The sequence below is a fragment of the Rhincodon typus genome, chromosome 5 (assembly GCF_021869965.1).
Source record: "Rhincodon typus isolate 14 chromosome 5, sRhiTyp1.1, whole genome shotgun sequence".
Taxonomy (NCBI): Eukaryota; Metazoa; Chordata; class Chondrichthyes; order Orectolobiformes; family Rhincodontidae; genus Rhincodon; species Rhincodon typus.
The window spans coordinates 35,468,907-35,493,057 of record NC_063336.1 but is presented as its reverse complement, the minus strand read 5'-3'; the positions used below and the strand labels follow the sequence as shown (position 1 = coordinate 35,493,057).

Sequence of the window (24,151 nt, the reverse complement as noted above, 5' to 3'; positions counted from 1 at the left end):
CCTTCTCAATTTGCCAGAAATTAAAGCCCTTAAGTGATTAAAGCCCTTAAGCCCTTAAGCTACTTAAGGGCCTCATCTCACCATCAACACAATTATCGGCCTGCCAGCAGCTAGGGAATATAACTGAAAAATCAGGATTACCTTTCTGCCGTGTTTCAGTGCTGTCCATTTGCCCCAACTGGGGGTCAATGTTGGGCAACTTGGTCATTGCTGAATGCCAATCTACTGCATTTGCCTCTAAATCTCCCTGATACATCTCTCTCCAACCCGATCCTTATCACTTGAGACTCAACAGTGAAACACCTATCTTTTTTATGTTGGATCCCTGAAAAGGTAGGTCTGCAGTCATGATCTCTAGGCCACTGATTGGCTGGCAGCTTTTTTGGTGAGGTGTCCTTTAGTGTTGAGGCTTGCAATTTGCTGAGAAGCTCATCAGAAAATAAATTTACTAAAAAGCTCCCACAAAAACTTTAAGGTGGGGTGTGTTCTGCAATACTTCTCACATACCTATCCAAGTGATTTACATGTAATGATTAGTTCTAGCTATCCAAAAATTAGACAGCTTTCATAGAATCCGTACAGTGTTGGAGCAGGCCATTCGGTCCAACAAGTCCGCACTGATTCTCCAGGAGCATTCCACCTAGATCCCTGTAACCCTGCATTTCCTGTGGCCAATCCACCTAACCTACACATCTTTAGACTGTGGGAGGAAACCAGAGCACCCAGAGGGACCCCATGCAGACACAGGGAGAATGTACAAATTCCACACAGTCAGTCACCTGTGGCTAGAATTGAACCCAGATCGCTGGCACTGTGAGGCAGCAGCGCTAACCACTGAGCCACCATGCCACCCACTTGACATGAGTGGAAACATTTTTAAGGAACAGTGTTCGTTGTTAGAAAGTATTTGATAAATATTTATTTTGTGTTTGCCAAGCAATAGAAACTCTTAAAACTCATCAGCTCATCATCTAAACCATAACCTCAGCCTGGCCTGATGCAGCCTTTATTCCTGTATGCTTGACAGCATTGATGGATGGTGAGTAGTAATCAAGCTAACTGTATTACCTTCAGACAAATGATATTCACCTGGTTCTGTCTGGCAGCGAACAATGGCATTTATAGAAGATTTGTCGCTCGGGTTCTGGATGAGGTTGTAGACATGCTCGCTGAGCCAGTGGGTTTGATTGCAAATGCTTCATCACCCTGCTTGGTAACATCGTCAGTGCGCCTCCAGTGAAACATTGGTATATGGATACATGAACACCAACTAGCCACCAAGAGACACGACAATTCTCACTTATCTCACTGCACACGGACAACGAGGGACATGAATTCGACCGGGACAACACATCCATAATTGCGCAAGCCAAACAGAGACACATCAGGGAATTCCTGGAGGCCTGGTATTCCAACCGGAACTCCATCAACAAACACATTGAATTAGACCCTGTGTACAAACCAGTGAAAAACAAAACCGGAAGTAATACCAACTACCACAGCAAACTGAGGCGTATAAATAACAAGCAGGACAGAACACCAACGTTTCACCAGAGGCGCACTGACAATATTAGCTAGCAGGGTGACGAAACGTTTGCAACCAAACCCACTGGCTCGGCGAGCATGTCTACAACCTCAATGCCATTTACGTAATACAGTGAAATCTAATGTCATAGCTCTGTTTGATAAACAGAAAACCAATTTACAGTCATCTACCTTACATGTTTCCATTTTTAGAATTCTTTTTCCTCCTTTGAAATGCTTCTTAAAAACTACCTTTTTGACCAATAATATCTCATAATGTGGCTCAGTGTCATATTTTGTTGTGTAATGCTCCAGTGATAACATAAAAGGAAACGTTACGGTCTTTTATAAGCAAATGACAGAAAAGAACACAATAATTAAAGCAAATTAATGACATGCTCAGGGATTAAGTGGAGGGAGTCCAATTACAGACAGCAAAGATACATTGTAAATCATTTTTATACAAGAGAGAATGGAAACCACATTGTAGATGCTGGAGAAAGACACAGATGAATCATTTTGCTTAATTGTAGAAAAGCAATTCGTTCAAGAAATAACAGAACTCATCTGAATAAAAGTAACTGGGGTTGATTTCATGTAACCTAATCTGTAAAAAGTCCAGAGAAGAACTAGCAGAAATTCTGACCATAATTATTCAATCCTCCTTAAATATGCAAATTATACAGTTGGAATGGAGTATAAGAAAGTAACAGCTTTGTTACTTCTGTGAATTCTAGTCAGTCTTCAATATACCCTCTCTTAAATTTCATCTTCTTTGACCTCGATGCCCGAAATGCCTGCAAGACTCAACTGGCACCTCACTGGAGAAGTACCAACAATGGTACATTTACTTAATGCTCCAAATCCAGTGGTACGAAATAAACAGCGGCATCCTCTGCCAACTAGCCAAGCAGCCCAGCATTGAGGTGCTCATCACTCAAAACCAGCTCTGATGGGTGAAGATTGTTGTTTATATGCCCATCTCCCAAAGCAATTGCTCTATTTTGAGCTCAGCTACAGCAGAAGACTCCCAAAAGAATAATGGAAATACTTTAGAGATATCCTCAACGCATTTTATAGAATCCCTACAGTGCAGAAGCAGGCCATTCAGCCCATCAAGTCCACAATCACCCTCTGAAGAGCATCCTACCCAGACCCACCCTCCTACTCTATAACCCTGCATTTCCCAGTTAATCCACCTAGCCTGTACATCCTTGGTCACAATGGGCAATTTAGCCTGCTACTTAATCTGCACATCTTTTGACTCTGAGAGGAAACCAGAGCACCCAGAGGGAAACCCACGCAGACATGGGGAGAACGTGCAAACTTCACACAGTCGCCCATTGGCGGAATCAAACACAGGTTCCTGACACTGTGAGGCAGCAGTGCTAACCACGCCCATTCTGAAGAGGTTGAACCTATCCATCAACTCACAGGAGACCCTGGCTTGCGACTGTCCAATATGGAGAAGGTTAATTTGGGAAGGCACCAAACACATTGAAAGACTTCATTGGAAACATGCAGAGGTTAAGCTGAGGCATCAGAGAAAGCACAGAAACCTGCTACCCAGTCCTTCAAGCATCACCTTCCCTATGGGTGACACAGTCTGCAACTTGTGCACTGGAGCTGTTTCAGGGCCATTTGAACCAGAGTGGATGCAAGTCTTCAGTCCTTCAGTGGTCTGAAGGAACTGCCTAAGTAGAAGGAGATTCAAGGACCAGAAAGTCATTTTTATTTTTTATGATTTATTTTTACTTGCATCTCTACTCTACATTTATCTACTTCTACATTCTGTTTAGAATCTAACTGCATAGATTGTACTTCTAGATGCAACTTCTTTCTCCAAAAGAGTCTACTTCACAGTTTCTCTGATAAATGGGCTAAGAACAATACAGAGCCAGTTAAAAACTAAGTTGTAACTTGTTAAAGCTCATTGGTGCTACTCTGCATCAGCCGAATTGCCAAGTGATTACTGATGTTATTGTCCTGTCTGATAGTGAGTGTTAAACAGGAGGCTGACAGATCACCAAGAGCTGCAAAGGTCAAGAATATTTCAACTTTCCTCAACCTATTAATTTTGTTTAACAGAAAGGTGAAGTATGAAACAAAACACCTTCCTATAACCCCTTCAGCAATACTTAATTGTACATCAAGAAACCCCCGCCCAGGACTATTTTCTGAAAATCTGAATTCCAGAGATAACCTTTAGATTCTGTACACTGATGGCTCAATAATATTATATACTGTTATATTTATTGCACTCATTACAGACAGGAGACAACTTGCTTGGCCCTGGTGTTTATGTGGGAATATACACAGTATAATCACACTGAAGATAGCTATTTTTAAGGCAAGATACTAAACAGCAAGTTTGAAATTTCCTAAGAATTCTTGGAGCAAATGACCAGAACTCATAAGAATATAGAGGTGGATCAGTTAGTTCCTCAAATCTGATCTGCCATTTAAATTAATGTTAAATAACCTGTTGCGACATTTTACGACACACCTCCAGGGCAGATGGGATACACCACTGCACGGTAACACCTTGTTCTGCCATTTAGTGAGTGCACAGCTGTTCTGTAGCTTAATTCCATTCACCTGCCTTGCCTCCATATCTTTTCTGTATGCCAGGAAATGTTGTTTGGCAATAATGGAGAGAACAAAGTAGAAAACGAGCTGTGAGGAGGACAGTGGGAGACCAGGACTACTGACAGTGAAGTAAAATTTTTAATTGCATTCCTAATAATTGTACAGGAGGTTCTCCTGCTGGTGGTGTTTCATCATCCTTTTAGTTATTCAAAATAAAGGAAAGTTGTAAGGGGACTTGGGGCATGATCATTTTTAGCTCCTTGTTTGTGAACTTTATTTACAGTATAAATATGACTCATTCTGTTCTGATAAATGATGCTCCAGACTGGAGTTACCAACTCTCCTGGATTGTCTAGGGGTCTCCTAGATCAGAAAATTAATCTCCAGGATATTACTACAAAAGGTTAAAGAACAGCTATAATTTTATTGTACTTCATAAATCACTTGCTTTCATTTATTAAGGAAGTTTAGAGTTGGGAGTGAATATTATTTTTGAGTGGATGGGATGATATGAGGTGGGAGTTGATGTGATAAAGCCTCAAGTGCAAAATGGATTTGCCAACTCTCTCTGCAGCACACGTTGCCATCTTAAAAGCTCACGGAGAGCTTTGCAAGCTCAGTTTTCGAAAAGAGGTCAGCCCCCAGTGGGCAGGAGTCAAACACAGAATAACCTGGGCACAGCCAAACTAAACAAACAATGAAACAAAGCAAAAGAGACATGAGGAAAAACATTTTCATGCAGCATGGTTCAGGGCTGGAATGCACTACCTGAGAGTGTGGAGGAGGAGGCAGATTCAGTTGAGGCATTAAAGAGGGCATTAGACTGTTCACTGAAAAGGAAGCATGTTTAGGATTATGGGGAGATGAGTGGGGAAACAGCACTCGGTGAACTGCTTGCAGAGCCAGTGCGTACACAATGCGCCGAATGGCTTCGTTCTGTGCTGTAATAATCTTGTAACTTCTTATACCTTTCTTTTCATTTTAAGCCAGGGATAACTGAAAAGTTGAAGTAGGAGTTACTTGTAAAACATTCTCCCGTTTTCAATCTTCATACTCTTTTATAAGATGACTGCCCTGACCTGAATTAAGACCCAGACAGTGGCATAAATGTTCTGTTAATATACATGTATTTATAGTAACAATCACATCACAACATTTATTTGAGATCTCTTGTTAGCATTCTACGTTAAAAGTTTAATTTGTACTGAATCTCCAATTCTTAAAGTCAACTTCAGTCTGTTCTGAGGTCAGATTAGGTTAACATAAAAGAAGGACACACATGACTGGGGGATTTGTACTTTTATATTCAACACCAAAAAAGCTACACAGAGGACCTATATCCATATAGTGAGTCGGCTAATAAGGACCTTGCTCTGGAGCTTAAGGAAACAGGTTGTTATAGCATCAGTGAACAGAGGTTCTTTCATAACTGCTTGGAGACACGCCACAGTTCTGTTTCGGGTACCCCATGAAAAGAATGTCTGGTATCCAAGCAACAAAGTGAAGTATGGACTTGAATTCAGATTTATTTATAAAGCTTTCCAGGCCTCCACTGTTTCAAGTTGAGTTTTGCCATTCACAGAAGGTTAAATGGTGAGTGCAACCTATTTAAAGATGGAGTTCTAAAAGCGTTCCAAAGCAGAACAAGAACCTTTTACACCCCCATAAAAAAAAATGGTTCTTTGGCTAATGCAGTGTTGTAATTACTGCAGTTAGCTCCCCACCTATTTCATTTAGAATGTTAAAGCAGTCTTCCTTATCCTAAAATGATGGTTTTCACTGCGGTGATTAACCCTGTATTCAACATTAAAACATGAACCCCAAGGAAGCCTAGACCCAGTGGACAGTTCACCGTACAGAAAGTCTTTGGATATTCCATCATCATCAAATGAGGGGTCAACCTGGTGAAGCTAACAAACAGGACAACTGTGTGTCAAGTAGCATAAGCAGAAAGTGATAGACAGAGCTAATCTAATCAAATTCAATCTAATTCAAATCTAATCTAATCTAAGCTCTCCCACAATTAATGGATTAGATCTAAACTCTGCAGTCCAGCCATATCCAATCGTGAATGGTGGTGGACAATTAAATAATTCACTGGAAGGAGAAGGCTTCACAAATGTTCCCATCCTCAATGATAGAAGAGTCCTGCACATCAGTGCAGAAGTTAAGGTTGAAGAACCGAGTGGATGATCCATCTCGGCCTCCTCCAGTAGTCCCCAGCCAATTTGATTCACTCCGTGTGACATCAAGAAACAGTTGGAGACACTGGATACTGCAAAGTCAACGGGCCCTGACAATGTTTCGACAATAGTACAGAAAACTTGTGCTCCAGAACTTGCTGCACCCTTAGCCAAGCTCTTCGAGTACAGTTATTACACTGGCATCGACCTGACAATATGGACAATTGATCAGGTACGTCCTGTACATAAAAAGCCAATACAAATCCAACCTGGCCAACTACCACCCCATCAGTCTACTCTCAATCATCAGGAAAGTGATGGAAGGTGTCATCAACAGTGCTATCAAGCAGCACCTGCTCAGAAATAACTTGCTCAGTGATGCCCAGTTTGGTTCCACCAGGGCCACTCAGCTCCTGACCTCATTACAGGCTTGGTTCAAACATGGACAAAAGAGCTGAATTCCAGAGCTGAGGTAAGAGTGACAGTCCTTCATACTGTTACAAAGTTGGGTGGAGTATTCATAAATTGGAAGGCAGGAAGTTAGAATTTGTTGGCAAAAATGATCGCAGGGAAAAGAGTGCCACTGCCCCTTTAAGAGCCTGTGCTTGCAAGTTTATAAATGCAGGTGCACAGAAAGTGCCTGAACGGAAACATTCTGTATAGAACAGCCAAGCAGTGTCCTTTTCTTCCAAGACAACAAGTTTGAATTTGGCCAATTAATTTAAACAAAGCACCTAGATACAGAAAGTTAATTGAAATTAAATATGATGGTGTTGACAACCTGTAACCAATCATATTATAAGAATTTGATTACGTCATTATGGGAATGTAAAATGAGGATATTTGGAAAATTGGGGAGAGCCAACTGCCATCTGAAAGAGTTAGCACCATTCAGCTCTCAGAGAAAGCCCATCTAGTTAATCACAGGAACCACGGTATTTTAGCTCAAAGTTCTCATTGAAGAAATTACAGAGACAAAACATCCCTGACAGCAGAATTAACGGAAGAAAGGTGTTTGTGAAAAGACCGGAGATGACAGAATATTCCAGAAGACAGTCAGTGCGAACTTGGAGAGATAAAGTTATAATTTATTCCTTCTTATTAATTGGATTTATATTAGTGGGACTTGTCTTTATTTAAGTAGCATTCCCCTAGAATTTAGGCCAGTTAGGAAGTAGTTAGTAGTATAGGGGGGAATTGTTGATTTGTTAGTAATTTTGTTAATTTGTTCATTGTTGGGTTAAACAAATAAATTAAAAACCAAAAGAACTGCAGATGCTGTAAATCTGGAACAAAAACAAAGTTGCTGGAAAAGCTCAACAGGTCTGGTGGCATCTGTGAAGGAAAAAACAGAGTTAACGTTTCAGGTCTAGTGACCCTTCCTCAGAACTTTTCTCGTACGTGTGTAAATAAATAAATTGTTTCTTGTTACTTGTAAAATGGAGATCAGGGATCGTCTTTCTTTTAACTACTCTCCTAATAGATTACAAGATGGAAAGAGGATCATCTCTTGGTGTTTCGGGAGTAATTATTAGAGGGGAACCCCTACTCCTGTTATAGCAGACTGGGGTTTGTGTTTTAGTTTAGAGGGGTTCGGCTATTCCCTGTTGTAACAGCATCAAGGCTGCATTTGACTGAGTGTGGTATCAAGGAGCCCTAGCAAAACTGGAGTTGATGGGTATCAGGGGGCAAACTCTCCGCTGGTTGGAGTCATACCTGGCACATAGAAAGGTAGTCTTGGTTGTTGGAGCTCAGTCATCTCAGCTATAGGACATGTCTGCAGGAGTTCCTTAGGGGAGTGTCCTAGGCCCAACCATCTTCAGCTGCATCATCAATGACCTTTCCACCATCGTAAGGTCAGAAGTGGAGATATTCGCCAATAATTGCACAATTTTCAGCACCATTGGCGACTCCTCAGATACTGAAAGTCCATGTTCAAATACAACTAGGTCTGGACAAGCAGAGTAGATGATCCACCTCTGCCTCCTCCAGAGGTCACTGATGTCACAGAAACCAGTCTACAACCAATTCAATTCCTTCCACGTGATATCGAGAAATGGTCAGATATGCTGGATACTGCAAAGACTACGGGCCCTTAAAACATTCTGACAATAGTACTGACGACTTGTGCTCCAGAACCTGCCACTCCTCTCGCTAAGCTGTTCCAGTACAGCTACAACAGTGGATTCTACTCGACAATGTGGAAAATTGCCCAGGTATGTCCTGAAACAAAAGGCAGGACAAATCTAATCTGGCTAATTCCTGCTCCATCAGTCTACCCTTGATCATCAGTAAAGTAATAGAGGGTGTCACCAACAGTCCTAACAAACAGCATCTGCTCAGCAATAACCTGCTCACTGATGGGTTCTGCTGACACTCTTGGTTCAAATATGGATAAAAGAGCTGAATTCCAGAGGAGAGGTGAGAGTGATGGCCCTTGACATCAATTTGATGGTGTGTGGCATGGAGAAGCCCTAGCAAAACTGGATTCTCTGGGAATCAGGGAACAAACTATCTGCTTGTTATGGTCATATCTGGCACATAGGAAGATGGCCATGGTTGTTGGAGATTAGCCATCTCAGCTCCAGTACATCTCTGCAGTTCTTCAGCGCATTGTCCTAGGCGCAACCATCTTTAGCTACTTTACCAATAACCTTCCCTCCATCACAAGGTTAGAAGTTATATTTGCCAATGATTGCACTCATTTGCAACTCCTCAGATACTGAGCAAGTCCATGCGCAAATGCAACAAGATCTAGACAATATCCAGGCTTGGGCTGACAAGTGGCAAGTCACATTCACACCTTATAAATGCCAGGCAATGACCATCTCCAATTAGATCCATCCTCAACAGATCCAGCCACAAAATTTGAGGTCATCCCAGTGGGCACTGTACTGAGGGCAGCACAACTAATGAATAAGTAACCCAAGCCCAGCATCAGCCTTCAGCTGTTGCGCAGCCAATCTCTACTGCAGAACTTGAAGCAACAGCATGATCCAGTAAAGATCCAGGAGAGTGACAATTTCTCATCTGCCAAAGAATGTCAAGCAGATAAGAGAGTGACAGTAGCACTATAGCTCCTGTGGTGCAGTGGGAGTGTCCCTACCCCTGGACCTGGGGGGCCCAGGTTCATAATCCCACCTGCTCCAGAGGTGTGTAATGGCAACTCTGAACAGGTTGATTAAAACTACTTTTACTTTGTCTAGATGTAGAGGCCAGAATGCTGTGTCATGCTGTCCAGTGAATCTGTAATGCCACACCTTCTTTCATGGGGGCCACCAAGGGCTATAACATGTCCCCTCAACACCAGCTTTACATGCAGGTTATGTCTTTGTACCAGTACTGTCCACACAGGACACTGCCCAATCCTTGGAAATTCAGCTCCACATTACCGCAGGATGGCCTGAGGTTGTGTGATTGATGGCGAGGATAAGGACTGCACCTTTGTGCCGAGTAAGGACACAAGGACGTTCGTCAAATGGAACAGCACCTTCAGCATCCTACAGAACAGCAGTGTCAGTCAAAGCAATGCAAAATGAACTTACTTGTGAATGTTGTCCAACTGACCAGAGTTGCATAAAATCATCTTTCACTGACCGCAAATGTTTCAATACTGCTGACGCCAGCTTTCCGTGTATAATCTCAACTGCAAATGCAGGACAATGCTTTGATCTTTCTATGTGGCTCATGTTGCTTAAATCAAATATTTACAAATGGATGGAAGATTTCACACCATCCAATTATCCGTCATTCAATCCTGGTAAAGTTTTGTGCTCATATTACGGGAAGGGAATCCATCCTCCAGACAGGGTTAGAACATTGAGTAGCACTAAAGATGTCTCGCCTTTTTACCTTCATTCATGTAGGTGCAGCTAGAATGACATTCAGTCTCACACTGATCATGAAAAGTGAACATATATTTAGAAACATGGTGGCATATTTACAGTAAAGCGGCACCTGTGCCACCTATATACCCTCAGAGGGTTTTCTTCCTTTCCATCCCACCATGTCTAGGCACAGTCCTGGGATTCACAGTGGACAGCGTCTGCCAGCTTTGAAGTTTTGCATAGAGATCCAAGTAGAGTTTGTGGCTAGAGGTCCCTGAAAGGCTGAGAGCGTCCTTCCCAGATGCAGGTTCATCCTCCATGGTCTGAACTCCCACAGATCTGACGGTCACAGGCAGCGTGGAGGTGGAAGGCATGGTCACCTCCAAAGTGTCCTGAGAGGAGACGAATGGGCAGTATGTACATGGTCAGTCTTCCAGCTGGGTGCCTACTGGTACTGCCCTGTCTCTTAGTGAGGAAGGGGCATCTGGATTAAGGTAAAGGACCCTCAATCCCTGTCATCTTGCTGTTGAGCACCAATGGTCAGAATGGTGAAGTGCGGATTTGTGCATATATCCAGCCGAATGGACCTGGTTCTCCATGGCAAATGGCAACTCTGGTACAATCAGTGCTGGTGGAGACCTCCATGTTTTGAGTCAGTTTGTCCAGCACCTCCCACAAAGCTGCCTGCTGTTCCTGTGTCTGTTTATGTTTTTCACTGAAATTCTCAATGGCTGACACCATGGGGTCCTCTCCTGCCCAAGGGTGAGCAGATGCTAGGCCTCTAGAAGTCCTGCACGTGCCCGCAGCTTACTTCCTTTTTGTTCTTCATCCAGCTGCAGAAAAGTGGCACAGATGTGCTCATCAGCATGTGCTCGAACTCTAACCAAGCTAAAATATCTATTCCGGCATCAGGATCTGAGCTGGCGGGAAGTGCAGGAAGCAGCTTTGCTGGTCCATCCTCTGCGGGATCTGTAGCTTCTTCTTCGTGGTTGGTGGAGGAGATGTCTTGCAGGGCTGCTCACTTCACAGTGGAGACTATGCAGATGTCACTGGTACATGAATCCTGAGAGATCACAACTGTGGCGATTACATTAGCCAAGGATAAGAGGGAAAATAGAATGAGTAGGGTGCCATAAATGTACGGTGCAGAGAATAGGGATGAGAAAACTCACTAGGGCTCATACAAGGAAACCCTCCATGAAACGCGCCAAATTGACACTTATCCAATTTCAGGTAAAATTAAGTCAATTAAATTTTTTTTTCTTTCACAGAATTTGGGCATTGCTGGCCAATGCCTATTTGTTCTTGAAGTGGTGATGAGCTGCCTTTTGGACAGCTACTGTCCATGTGTGGGAGGGGCGATCTCAATGCTGTTTACCAATAAATTCCAGGATTTTGAACCAGCAACAATGCAACAATGCTGACATCATAGAATCGTAGACTCCATACAGTGTGGAAATAGGCCATTTGGCCCAACAAGTCAACACCACCCCTTTGAACAGCATCCCACCGAAATCGATTCCCCTACTCTTGCCCTGTAACCCTGCATTTCCCATGTCTAAGGTTTATAATTGGGGGAAGGATAATTACAATCCTATTAGGCAAGAACTGGGTAACATAAATTGGGAACAGATACTGTCAGGGAAGAGCACTATTGAAATGTGGAGATGGTTTAAGGAATGCATACTGCGTGTGCTCGATATGTTTGTCCCTAGCAGGAAGGGAAGATGCGGTTGAGTGAGGGAGCCTTGGTTCTCAAGAGAGGTTGAACGTCTGGTTAAGAGGAAGAAGGATGCTTATGTAAGGTTTAGGAAACAAGGAACGGAAAAGGCTCCAGAGGGATACAAGTTATCCAGGAAGGAGCTGAAGAATGGGCTTAGGAGAGCTGGAAGGGGGCATGAGAAAACCTTGGCAGATAGGATCAAGGAAAACTCCAAGGCTTTTTACACATACATGAGGAATAAGAGAATGACCAGAGAAAGGGTAGGGCCGATCAAGGATTGTAAAGGGAATTTGTACACGGAGCCTAAAGAGATAGGAGAGGTCCTTAATGAATACTTTTCTTCGGTATTCACAACTGAGGGGGACCCAGTTGTAGAGGAGGACAGTGTGAAACAGGCTGGTAGGCTAGAGGAGGTTTATGTTAGTAAGGAAGATGTGCTAGGAATTTTGAGGAAGTTGAAGATAGATAAGTCCCCCGGGCCTGATGGGATTCATCCAAGGATTCTATGGGAAGCGAGGGAAGAGATCGTAGGGCCTTTGGCGATGATCTTTTCGTCCTCACTGTCCACGGGTATAGTGCCGGAAGACTGGAGAGAGGCAAACGTCATTCCCTTGTTCAAAAAAGGGAATAGGCATAACCCCGGAAATTACAGGCCAGTTAGTCTTATGTCAGTGGTGGGCAAATTATTGGAAAGGGTTCTGAGAGATAGGATTTATGATCACTTGGAAAGGCACAGTTTGATTCCTGATAGTCAGCATGGATTTGTGAGGGGTAGGTCATGCCTCACAAACCTGATTGAATTCTTTGAAGAGGTGACCAAACACGTGGATGAAGATAGAGCAGTGGATGTGGTATACATGGATTTAAGTAAGGCGTTTGATAAGGTTCCCCATGGTAGGCTCATGCAGAAGGTAAGGAGGCACGAGATAGGGGGAAATGTGGCAGATTGGATTCAGGATTGGCTTAGAAGACAAAGGGTGGTAGTGGACGGAAAATATTCAGCATGGTGCTCAGTTACGAGTAGTGTACCACAAGGATCTGTCCTGGGTCCTCTTCTATTTGTGATTTTTGTAAATGATTTGGATGAAGGAGTGGAAGGGGGGATTAGCAAGTTCGCGGACAATACGAAGGTGGGTCGCGTTGTGGACAGTGTGGAGGGCTGTTCAAGGTTACAAAGGGACATTGATAGGATGCAGAGCTGGGCTGAGAAGTGGCAGATGGAGTTTAACCCTGAAAAATGTGAGGTGATTCATTTTGGAAGGACAAACTGGAAAGTAGAATACAGGGTTAACAGAAAGATTCGTGGCAGTGTGGAGGAGCAGAGGGATCTTGGGGTTCATGTTCACAGTTCCCTGAAAGCTGCCATCCAGGTGGATGGAGTTGTTAAGAAGGCGTATGGTGTGTTAACTTCCATTAATAGACAGATTGACTTCAAGAGCCGTGAAGTTATGCTCCAGCTATACAAAAGCCTGGTTCGGCCACATCTGGATTATTGTGTCCAATTCTGGTCGCCTCATTACATGAAAGATGTGGAGGCATTGGAAAAGGTGCAGAGGAGATTTACCAGGATGTTGCCTGGAATGGAAGGAAGGTCTTACGAGGAAAGGTTGAGAGAGCTAGGGCTTTTCTCTTTAGAATGACGAAGGATGAGAGGTGACTTGATAGAGGTGTACAAAATGATCAGAGGTATAGATAGAATGGATAGCCAGAGACTTTTTCCTAGGGTGGAGGTAGCCATTACGAGGGGGCATAGTTTTAAAGTGAGTGGAGGTAGATATAGGAGAGGCATCAGAGGTAGGTTCTTTACTCAGAGAGCGGTCGGGGCGTGGAATGCATTGCCAGACAGGGTAGTGGAGTCGGCCTCATTAGGGGCATTTAAGCAGCTATTAGATAGGCATATGGATGATAGTATAAGGTAGGGGTGGAGGTTAGATAGACCTTAGGATTAGGGTAAAAGTTTGGCACAACATTGTGGGCCGAAGGCCCTGTACTGTGCTGTACTGTTCTATGTTCTATGTTCTAATCCACCTAACATACACACCCCAGGACACTAAGGACAATTTAGCATGGCTAATCCACCTCACCTGCACATCTTTGGACTGTGGGAGGAAACAGGAACATCCAGCAGAAACCCACGCAGACACGGGAAGAATGTGCAAACTGCATACAGTCGCCTGAGGGTGAAATTTTTCAATATTTCTCAATCAAAATGGTGTGTGGCTTGGAGGGGAGCTTACAGCTGGTGGTGTTCCCTTGATTCTGCTCCCCTTGTCCTTATAGGTGGTTGAGGTCATAGGTTTGGAAGGTGCTGTCCAAGGAACCTTGGCGAGTTATTGCAATGGATTTTGTGGATGGTATACACTGCAGCCACAATGTGTTGCTAGTGGATGAAGTGAATTGTTAAAGTGATTTTTGGAACGTCACTCAAGGGGGCTGCTTTTCCCTGGATATTTTCAATCTTAAGCAATGCTGAAGCTACACTTATCCAGGTAAGTGAAGCGTTTTCTATCGCACTCTGACTTGTGCATTAAATATCGTGTATGGTTCACTTTCCGGTTAATGATGCTCCCTAAGAAATTGATTGTAGGGATTAAATGATGGTAATGTCATTTCTGAAGAAGGGTCTAGACCCGAAACATCAGCTTTCCTGCTCCTCTGATGCTGCTTGGCCCGCTGTGTTCATCCAGCTTTACACCTTGTTATCTCAATCGTCAAGTAAAGATGGTTTGATATTTTTAGCTGAATATTGTAATTGCCTGGCACTGATGGGGAATAAGAGCAATATTTTTAAAAAATCATTCAGGAATGTGGCTTTCCCTAGCTGGGCCAGCATATATTGACCATCCCAAGTTGCCACTGGAGTGGTGATAGTGAGCTGCCTTCTTGACCTGCTGCAGTCCATTTTGTGTAGGTACATCCACAATGCTGTTGGGAATTTGTTTCAGGATTATGACCCAGCAACAGTAAAGAAAAGCAATATATTTTTAAGTCAGGGTGATGAATGACTTGGAGAAAACTTGCAAGTGGTGGTGTTCCTACGTATCTGCTGCTCTTGCCATTTTAGATGGTAGTGGTTGAGAGTTTTAAAGTTGCACTCAAAGGAATCTTGGTGAAATTCGCAGTATCTTTGTTGATGGTACATGTTGATGCTTGAGGGAACAAATGTTTGTGGATGTGGTGCCAGTCAAATGGGCTGCCTTTGTCCCAGATGGTGTCAAGCATCTTGAATGTTATTGGAGTTGCACTCTTCCAGGCAAGTGAGGAGCATTGCCACTTATCAGCCCAAGCCTGAATGTTGTCCAGGTCTTGATGCACATGAAACCAGACTGCTTCAGTATGAGGTGCCATGAATGGTGCTCAGCATTGTGCAATCATCAACAAATATCCCCACTTCTGACCTTATGATGGAGAGAAAGTCATTGATGAAGCAGCTGAAGATGATTGAGCCTAAGGACACTACTCTGTGGAACTCCTGTGGAGATATCCTGCAGCTAGGATGACTGAACTACAACAGCCACAACCATTTTTTTTGTGCAAGGTATGACTCCAACCAAGGAGGATAACAGAAACATAGCAACGTAGAAGACAGGAGCAGGAGGTAGCCATTCAGCCCTTCAAGCCTGCTCCGCCATTCTTCGTGATTATTGCTGATCATCCAACTCATTAGCCTAATCCTGCTTTCTCCCCATAATCTTTGATCCCATTCGCCCCAAGTGCTATATCTAGTCACCTCTTGAACACATCCAACGTTTTGGCATCAACTACTTCCTGTGGTAATAAATTCCACAGGCTCATCACTCTCTAGGTGAAGAAATGTCTCCTTATCTCCATCCTAAATTGTCTACCCCGAATCCTCATACTGTGACCCCTGGTTCTGGATACACCCACCATCAGGAACATCCTCCCTGCATCTACCCTGTCTAGTCCTGTTAGAATTTTATAAGCCTCTATGAGGTCCCCCCTCATTCATCTGAACTCCAGCGAAAACAATCCCAATCTAGTCCATCTCTCCTCATACATCAGACCCGCTATCCCCAGAATCAGCCTGGTAAACCTTTGCTGCACTCCCTCGAGAGCAAGAGCATTCTTTCTCAGAAAAGGAGACCAAATAGGCACACAATATTCCAGGTGTGGCCTCACCAAGGCCCTGTACAACTGCAACAACACTGTTGTTTAATCTGTTGGCTGGGAAGTTGGTTTGGCGATAACCTTTGGCCAGACAACACTACCTTGAATCTGAGGACTGAGATGATTGGCCTGGAACAAGAAGCTTCTTTCTTTGGGCTAGGTTTAACTCCAACCAGCTGATTGTTTTCCCTGGATTCCCATTGACTGTAGTTTAGTTATGGCTCCTTGATGTCACACTTAGTCAAATACTGCCTTGATGTCAAAGCATCACTCTCACCTCCGGAATTCAGCTCTTTTGTTCGTGTTTAGATCAAGGGTATAACAATGTCAAGAGTTAAGTGGCCCTTGTGGAACCCAAATCAAGCTTCAGTGCATAGGTTATTTCTCAATTGAACCTTGGCAGCAATATCAATGGCCTCTTACATTACTTTGCAGACGATCCAGGCTAATGAGACAATAATTTTCTGGGTAGGACTGTTCCTGCTTTTCGCATACAGCATATACCTGGATGATTTTTCACATTGACAGGTAGATGCCAGCATTGTACCTGTAGAGGAACAGCCTTGCTAGGAGTGTGGCTGGCTTTGAAGCATTAGTCTTCAATACTATCAAGAAAATGTTGTCAGGAAGTGTCCAGAGTCTTCAGGTGTTTCTTGATATCATGTGAAGAGTGAATCAAGCTGGCTTAAGATTGGCCCCTGTGATACTGGAACCCATGGAGGAGGCCAAGGTAGATTAATTTGGTACTTTATAGCTGAAGATGATTATAAGTGCATTAGCACTGTCCTTTGTACTGATGTACTAACTTTCCTCATCAATGAGAATGAGGCATTTGTGGAGCCTCCTCCTACTCCTATTAGTTGTTTTAATTGTGCACTACCATCCAGATGAGATGTGGTCGGACTCCAGAGCTTAGATATGATCTATTGGTTGTGGATTGCTTATTACATGCTGCTTTGACTCTAGCTTTGCCAGATTGACACTTCATTTTTAAGTATGCCTGAAGCTGCCTGTCGCATATCCTCCAGCACTCTTCATTGAACAAAGATTGATCCCCAGCTTGGTGGTTATAGCAGAATGAGGAATATCCAGGGCCACAAAGTTACAGATTGTGGTTGAATACAAATCTGCTGCTGATACTACACAGCACTTCAAGGGTGACCTGATTTGAGTTGTTAGATCTGTTCTAAATCTATCCAATTTAGCACGGTTGTCATGCCACACAATACAATGGAAGGTATCCTCAATTTGAAGACAGAATTTGCCTTCACAAGGGCTGTGCTGTGATTATTCTGTCATGGCTAGTGTGTTTGCCACAAGTAGACTGGTGTGAATGAGGACAAGTATATGTTTCATTCTTGTCAGTTCCCTCACCATCTGTTGCAGGAACAGTCTAGCAGCTATGTACTTTAGAACTTGGCAAGCTCAATCAGCGTCCGAGAGACTCTTGGTGATTAAAACTGAAACCCACACCCAGAGTATATTCTGTGACTCTGTTACTCTCAACTTGAAAGAACACTGATTCATCAGCTAAAGTGAGTAGATGGCAGGTTGTAATCAGCAGGATATCTCATTATCCTACTCTGACCTGATGCCAAAATTTCACGCGGTCCAGAATCAATGTTGGGGGCAATTCTCTCACAACTGCTTACCCTGTGCCACTCTAGTGGATATGTCTGTCGGTGGAGCAGAAGATACCCAAGGAGGCCAATAATTCATATAAACCATCAGACTGGTCTAGTGCACATTTTATGAGCCGGCCAATGGTATTATCTACTTTCTCTGTGTGTGTATCAAATTCTGCATCAAGGGATAGATCGTCTGTCATCATGAACCTGGAGTCGCTGAATTTGCTAACCGCATCCAGCAGCAAGATTGTGGGATCAAAAGATGTCCTGGCTGTCTCCTGTGACCAGAGTTTTCTTGATGCTTATAGTCAGGGAGAACAAGTTACAGGCATGGGAGATACAGTTTATAACTCTGTAGCTGAATTTTCAAGTTGATGATGAACACAGCATCATCAACATAAAGGGATTCTCTGATCAGAGCACAATGTGTTTTTGACTTAGTTTCCACTTTGCAAGTGGACCCCTTCCATATCTGCAGTGAAGGCAAAGGTCAGATCAATGGAGAAGATGATATTAAACAGGGTGAGGGCCTTGTCTCACTCCATTATTCATTCAAACTGTGGGAAGTGGAACCATCAAACTCTGCAGTGCAGTCGGTGTTGAAGGAGTGGGTGAGACTGAGGAACTTTAACGCACAGATGGTAAGAAAATAGAGGAGTTTCAAAATAACTGTGAGAATTTAAAATCAAGACATTAAGTGCCTGGGTGGCTGAACGTTACTCCTCTAAGATGCAGCTCTCCCGGTCTCTACTTGATGTGCTCCTGCAATTTCCTATCATAGATGAAGAACCCTTATCACTTGAGCTTCTTTTTAATTAATGCACAGGACAGGGGTACTGCTGGCTAGGACAACATTTATTGCCCACCCCTAGTTACCCAGAGACAGTTAAGAGTCAACCACATTGCTGTGGGTCTGCAGTCACATGTGACGATGGCAGTTTCCTTCCCTAAAGGACATTAGTGAACCAGATGGATTTTCCAAAAGAATTGACAATGGTTTCATCGTCCTCGTTAGGCTCTTCATTCCAGATTTTTGTTGAATTTACATTCAACCTTCTGCTGTGGCAGGACTTGAACCTGCGTCCCTAGAATGTTACTGGAGTTTCTGGATTGATAGTCTAGCAATAACATCTTGAGGTTATTGTTTCCCCAGCTCAGGAAGGCATAGTCTGCTTCTTTGGAGTTTTGATGGAAGCTAATTTTCCCCAGAATCTTGAAGATTCCCGCTGTGCTGTTGATGTTGAATGCCTTAGTGAGATCTACATAAGCAAGAAAAAGGAGTATGTTCTGTTTGCCTACACCACTCGTAGCTGGCATATGAAGAATGTCATGTTCTCGGCAGATCTGCGAGAACAAAACCTTGGTCTGAAAGTATATGGAGTTTTTTTAAGTAAGGCCTTAGCAACAGCTTTCCTTGTGACACCGAAAAGTTAGATGCCTCTGTGGTTGTGGCAGTTTCTTTGTTGCTTTGGCTTGAGACGATTTTTACATAATGCTTCTCCCGTGGACAAGAGCCTACTTTCCAGCAGAGAAAGCGAGTATCATAAAGGTGTGGCAATAGATGGGATTTTGCATGCTTCAGCAGTTTGGTTGGGATCCCATCTGTGCCAGGTGCCATTCTGTTTGCAAAGCAGTCCATGGCCTCTCCAAGCTCAAGTGATGAGGGTTCTTCATCTGTGAAGGGCAACTGCAGGAATGCATCAATCAGACAGTGGGATATCTGTATCTTGCAGCAGCAACGTTTGGACATTGTTTCAAAACTCTTCTACTACCTCAATCCTCCCATCTCCCCAGTCCTACAATACTCTGAGACATCTGCATTAATCTGACTCTGGCCTCAAAAGCACCCCCTGTTTTATTTGTTCCATCACTGGAGATTATGCTTTCAGTTGCCTATGTCCCAAAAATTGGGATTTACTCCCCTAACACTCTACCACTTAACTTCACTTTCCTACCTTAAGATGTACCTGAAAACCTAACTCTTTGACCAAACCTTTGGTCATCTGACCTAATATCACGTTATGTAATTTAGCGTTCAATTTTGTTTTACAATAGTCCAGTGAAGCACCTTAGGATGCTTTATTTTGTTAAAGGAGCTATACCCATTTAGGTTATTGTTGTAACTTTCATCAGCCGGGGCAATCTGCTACATCTGCATAGACTGAACTCCATGTCCCTTTCTAAATATTGCAAAAATTGTCTTCCAGCTTGAATTTTTGTATTTTCACAAGCAAGTACAGTCTGTAAAGGCTCTGGAAAGCAACTTGTGAAGGTACCTCATAAAGCAGTGTTAAGTCATTGGGTTTTTCTGCCAGGCATTTTCAGGGTTGAACTATTATTACTTGCCACTTTTCCTTCAGTTCAGCCTCGTTCCTTATAAGCCACAGTGGTATTCATAAATCAGAGTAGGAAATCCTCATGCTAAACACTAGTTACTGGTTATGTAATTGCACCATCACTTTATTTATTTTTAGAAAGTGTACTTGAATGTAGACTTTCACCAGACTGAGATTCAGGTCTGAATCAAATAGTGGTTATATATACATACGACAGATAAAAAGAAAGAAAAAAAATACTTTTTTTCAACTTTCCTTGCTACATGAAATAAAAAGACGCTGTGAACTTTCTCTCCTGCTGCAGACTTCAGGCAGGAGTTTACTTGCAGTCACCTAATCTAATTAGCCCCAGTTCAGCCAACATCTGAAAACACAGTTCGTAGGCAGCTGGCTGTAAGAGTGAAACACTGCCTTGGAGACTGTAAGATTGTGTAATTGGAAATCTGTGGACACTGAACTATCGAAGAGGACACCAGCCCATCACTGACACTGTCTCTCTATCAAAGATCTCAGAAATAGCAGTTAAAGCAAAGGCACTGCCCCAGCTAATATCTGATGCTTTACTGTGTCAAGGTGGCATCTGAAGCCCTATAGAAACAAAAGCCAGAGAATAAATATATAATAATAATTACACAACATCTCACATAGTTGCTTTGAACAAAAGAGACATTCATCAATATTTAATGAGTACCCAACTTTTAACTATGGTAAAGATGTTTGTAAAAATGTGACAGGCAATTAACACTTCAGAAGATATTTTTTGCCCAACCCTCAAACCAACAAAGAATTTGCATTTTATAGTGTTTTTTAACGACCTTTAGAGTTAATTAAGTACTTCTGAAGTGTAGGAAAGCGCTGATTTTTTTTCTCCAAAAGTCTTTCAGGGGAAGTGGGCAACGTTGAGAAGACCAACATTTATTATCCATTCCTAATTGCCCTTGGACTGTGTGGTTTACTAGGCCATTTTAGAGGGCAGTTAAGAGTCAGCCACATTGCTGTGGGTCTGGAGTCACATGTAGGCCGGACCAGGTAAGGATGGCCAATCTCTTTCCCTGAAGATCACAACTGAAGCAAAGAGTACTTTTACTCCAATTGTCATTATTGAAACTAACTGCCAATTTGTGCACAGCCCTTTGTTTTTATAATCTCTGCAGCACCTGAATCATCCTCAATACCAAGGTGACTTTGTGAAAGCATTCAAGTTTTATTGTATACTTGCAATTCAATAAGTTATTTCTATGTCATCAATAGCATCTTTTAGTTTGAAGTAGCAGGGATAGCAAAAACTGCAGATGCTGGAGTCAGAGACAACACAGTGTGGGACTAGAGGAACACAGCAGGCCAGGCAGCATCAGAGGAGCAGGAAAGTTGACGTTTTGGGTTGGGACCCTTCTTCAGAAAGGAAGACGGGGAAGGGAGCTCAGAAATAAATAGAGAGAGGAGGGGTGGAGCTGGAGAAGATAGGTGGGATGGTGATAGGTGAGTGCAGGTAGGGAGTGGTGGGGATTGGTCAGTGAGGAGGGAGGGACGGACAGGTGGGAGAGAAGTGGACAGGTTGTGTCAGGTCAAGGAGGCGGGAATGAGAGGGAAGGTTGGACATGGGATGAGGCCAGGGGGTGGGGAGATTTTAAAACTGGTGAATTCCATGGTTAGGCTATTGGGCTGTAGGCTCCTGAGGAGGAATATAAGGTGCTGCTCCTCCAGTTTGCAGGTGGTGTCATTGTGACACTGGAGGAGGACCAGGATGGCCATGTCACCCAGGGAGTGGGAGGGAGCTAAATTTTAAATTTTAACTCCCAACCTGAAATGCCAATTTTCCTGCTCCTCTGATGCTGCCTGGCCTGCTGTGTTCCTCCAGCTCCACGCTGTGTTGTCTCTTTTAGTTTGAAGGGCTATTTTTGTAGGCCCCTCACTCCCTATGCCAGAATGAAATTCCAAATCATATGCAGCTGACAGTCCTTAACTGCTTCCCACGTGATATTAAATAAAATGGTTAATTCTGCACAACACGTTAATGATATATTACTGAGTCCACCAGACTAGATGGGCGATAGTGTGAGTTCGACTGAGGAGTAATGGGACATTAGAAGTGACCTACTAGCTTCAGTGTTCCAGTTTGAGGAACATGAAAGCTGTCAACTAAGATCCCTGTTCCAACTATATAGGAGTACAAGTTGCATTACAGGTTGGAATAGACTATAATGGATTTGATTCATCATATGGATTGACAAATGAAGAACTGCCGATCTGCAGAAAGCTGCAAAACAAAGACTTGGGGCTACCTGTGCACCAAATACAGAAAGCTATCACACAAATACAGGGGGTAACCAGGAAGGCTGATGGAATGTTGTCCCTTATTTCAAGGGGATTATAAGAGTAAAGAAGTCTTACTGCAAATGCATAAGGTGCTGGTGAGATCGCATCTGGAGTATTGTGAGCAGTTTTGGTCCACTTATTTAAGAAAAAAAAACATCATCTCATTGGACACAGTTTAGAGAAGGTTCACTAAGATGATTCCCAGTATGAAGGGATTGTCTTATGAGTGAAGACTAAACTTGTTGGGACTCTACTCCCTAGAGTTTAGAAGAATGAGAGGTGATCTCATTGAAACATATAGGATTCCTGAGGGACTTGACAGGACAACTGTTGAGAAGATGTTTCCCTTCATGGGAGAGTCTAGGACCAGAGGGCATAGTCTCAGAATAAAGAGGTGCCAATTCAAGATTGAGACAAGGAAGAATTTCTTCTGTCAGAGGGCTGAGTCACTTTGGAACTCCTTACCACAGAGAACAGTGGGGGCAGAATCATTGTGTGTATTTAAGGCTGAGATAGATAAATTCCCGATCAGCAGGAGTATTGAGAGTTGTGGGGAAAAGGCAGGAAAGTGAGTGTGAGGCATGTTGTCAAATCAGCCATGATCCTAATGTATGGCAGAGCAGACTCGAGAGGCTAAGCAGCCCACTCCTGTTCCTGTTTCTTATGGTCTTATGGTGAGATGTGATGTGGCACAACGTGAGGCACTGTTTTAGAAAAGTACATTTTACATCATTCTGATAGCTGATACACAGGACCACATGGTTCTATGAAACAGTGCGAACTTGTCAAATCTTTCAAAATAGAACATTAAACTGAAGCCTTATTTGCCTATTTAAAGGAATCTAAAGGATCCCATGACAATATTTAAAAATAGACTTCTGCTTGTAGTCTCGTCCATCATTTTTCCTTCAATCCACAAAATGCTCAATAAACTGATGTTCTGACAATCACTGTTATGGGGAACTGCGGTGTGCAAATTGGCGGGTCAGCTTACCTGCCATAACAGCAGTGAACATACATTATCAGCAATTTTTTGGTTGAGAGTCACTTTGGCATAAATTGAGCTACATAAATGCAAGCGTGTGTCCTTTCTTTTCATAAAAGTGTAGTTAATACTTGCCACATGGTGATTTTTAGAAACGACATTAAATACATGCAAATACATAATACGATGACAGACTTTAAAATCTTTTCTTCTGATTAGGACTTGAAATTCAATTTGACATGTTCCATAGCTGACAATAAGTGAGTTTTGGTGGTGATTTAATTCTATATACAGGTAAAGTTGTCCATAAACATTGCACAGATGTAACACTGCTTATGACGTTCAGACTATACCGCAGTACAAGACTGAAATGCAAGATACTCATGAGATGGGAGTCTGATCAAATTTGACAGTAACAATGTACCAGAGGTCAGTTTAGAGACCAATTCATGGTATGTGGAAATAGGTAATTACGTTTGTAGCATTAAATCAAAGAAACACACACAACACAAAACATTTTGATGTGGTTACCTTAGTGACAGCTATTTTGGCCCCCTTGTTGATGAGCTGCACCACATTCTCTGTCTGGCCTTTGTGTGCAGCTATGAGAAGCCTTTCTGAAAGCTGAGCGACTGCATCCCTCTGGCTCATGAATTAGAAAAGGGGGTGCTCAGGGCAACCAATGGACAGGTTCTTTCAGTAAAATGAAACGTAGGACTGTAATGCCTGAATACTGGACTCCAGGGTCTTTCCCTTTAAGATAACTCGGCACCTTTGAATTGATTATGCTCTCTTGCAGGTGGTTTCATAACATATGGGTACATGATGTCTTCAGTAACCTGGAATTTAACTTGCCCCATGGGTTACATCATTTCTTCCATGTTGTCATTGTTATCTCTCAACCTGCATAAA

The 24,151-nt window shown here is 42.9% G+C and overlaps 1 protein-coding gene across 4 annotated transcripts in view; it reads right to left on the bottom strand.

The window, feature by feature from the left end:
* ankrd6b (ankyrin repeat domain 6b) overlaps nucleotides 1-24,151 on the bottom strand; it is an 87,656-nt gene that overhangs the window by 52,024 nt on the left and 11,481 nt on the right. For all 4 annotated transcript variants that reach the window (XM_020532047.2, XM_048596954.1, XM_048596955.1 and 1 more), the window contains exon 2: nucleotides 23,771-24,142. In XM_020532047.2, the coding sequence (XP_020387636.2) occupies nucleotides 23,771-23,890 (120 nt within the window). In that variant the 5' untranslated portion in view covers nucleotides 23,891-24,142. The remainder of the gene's footprint in view (nucleotides 1-23,770; nucleotides 24,143-24,151) is intronic.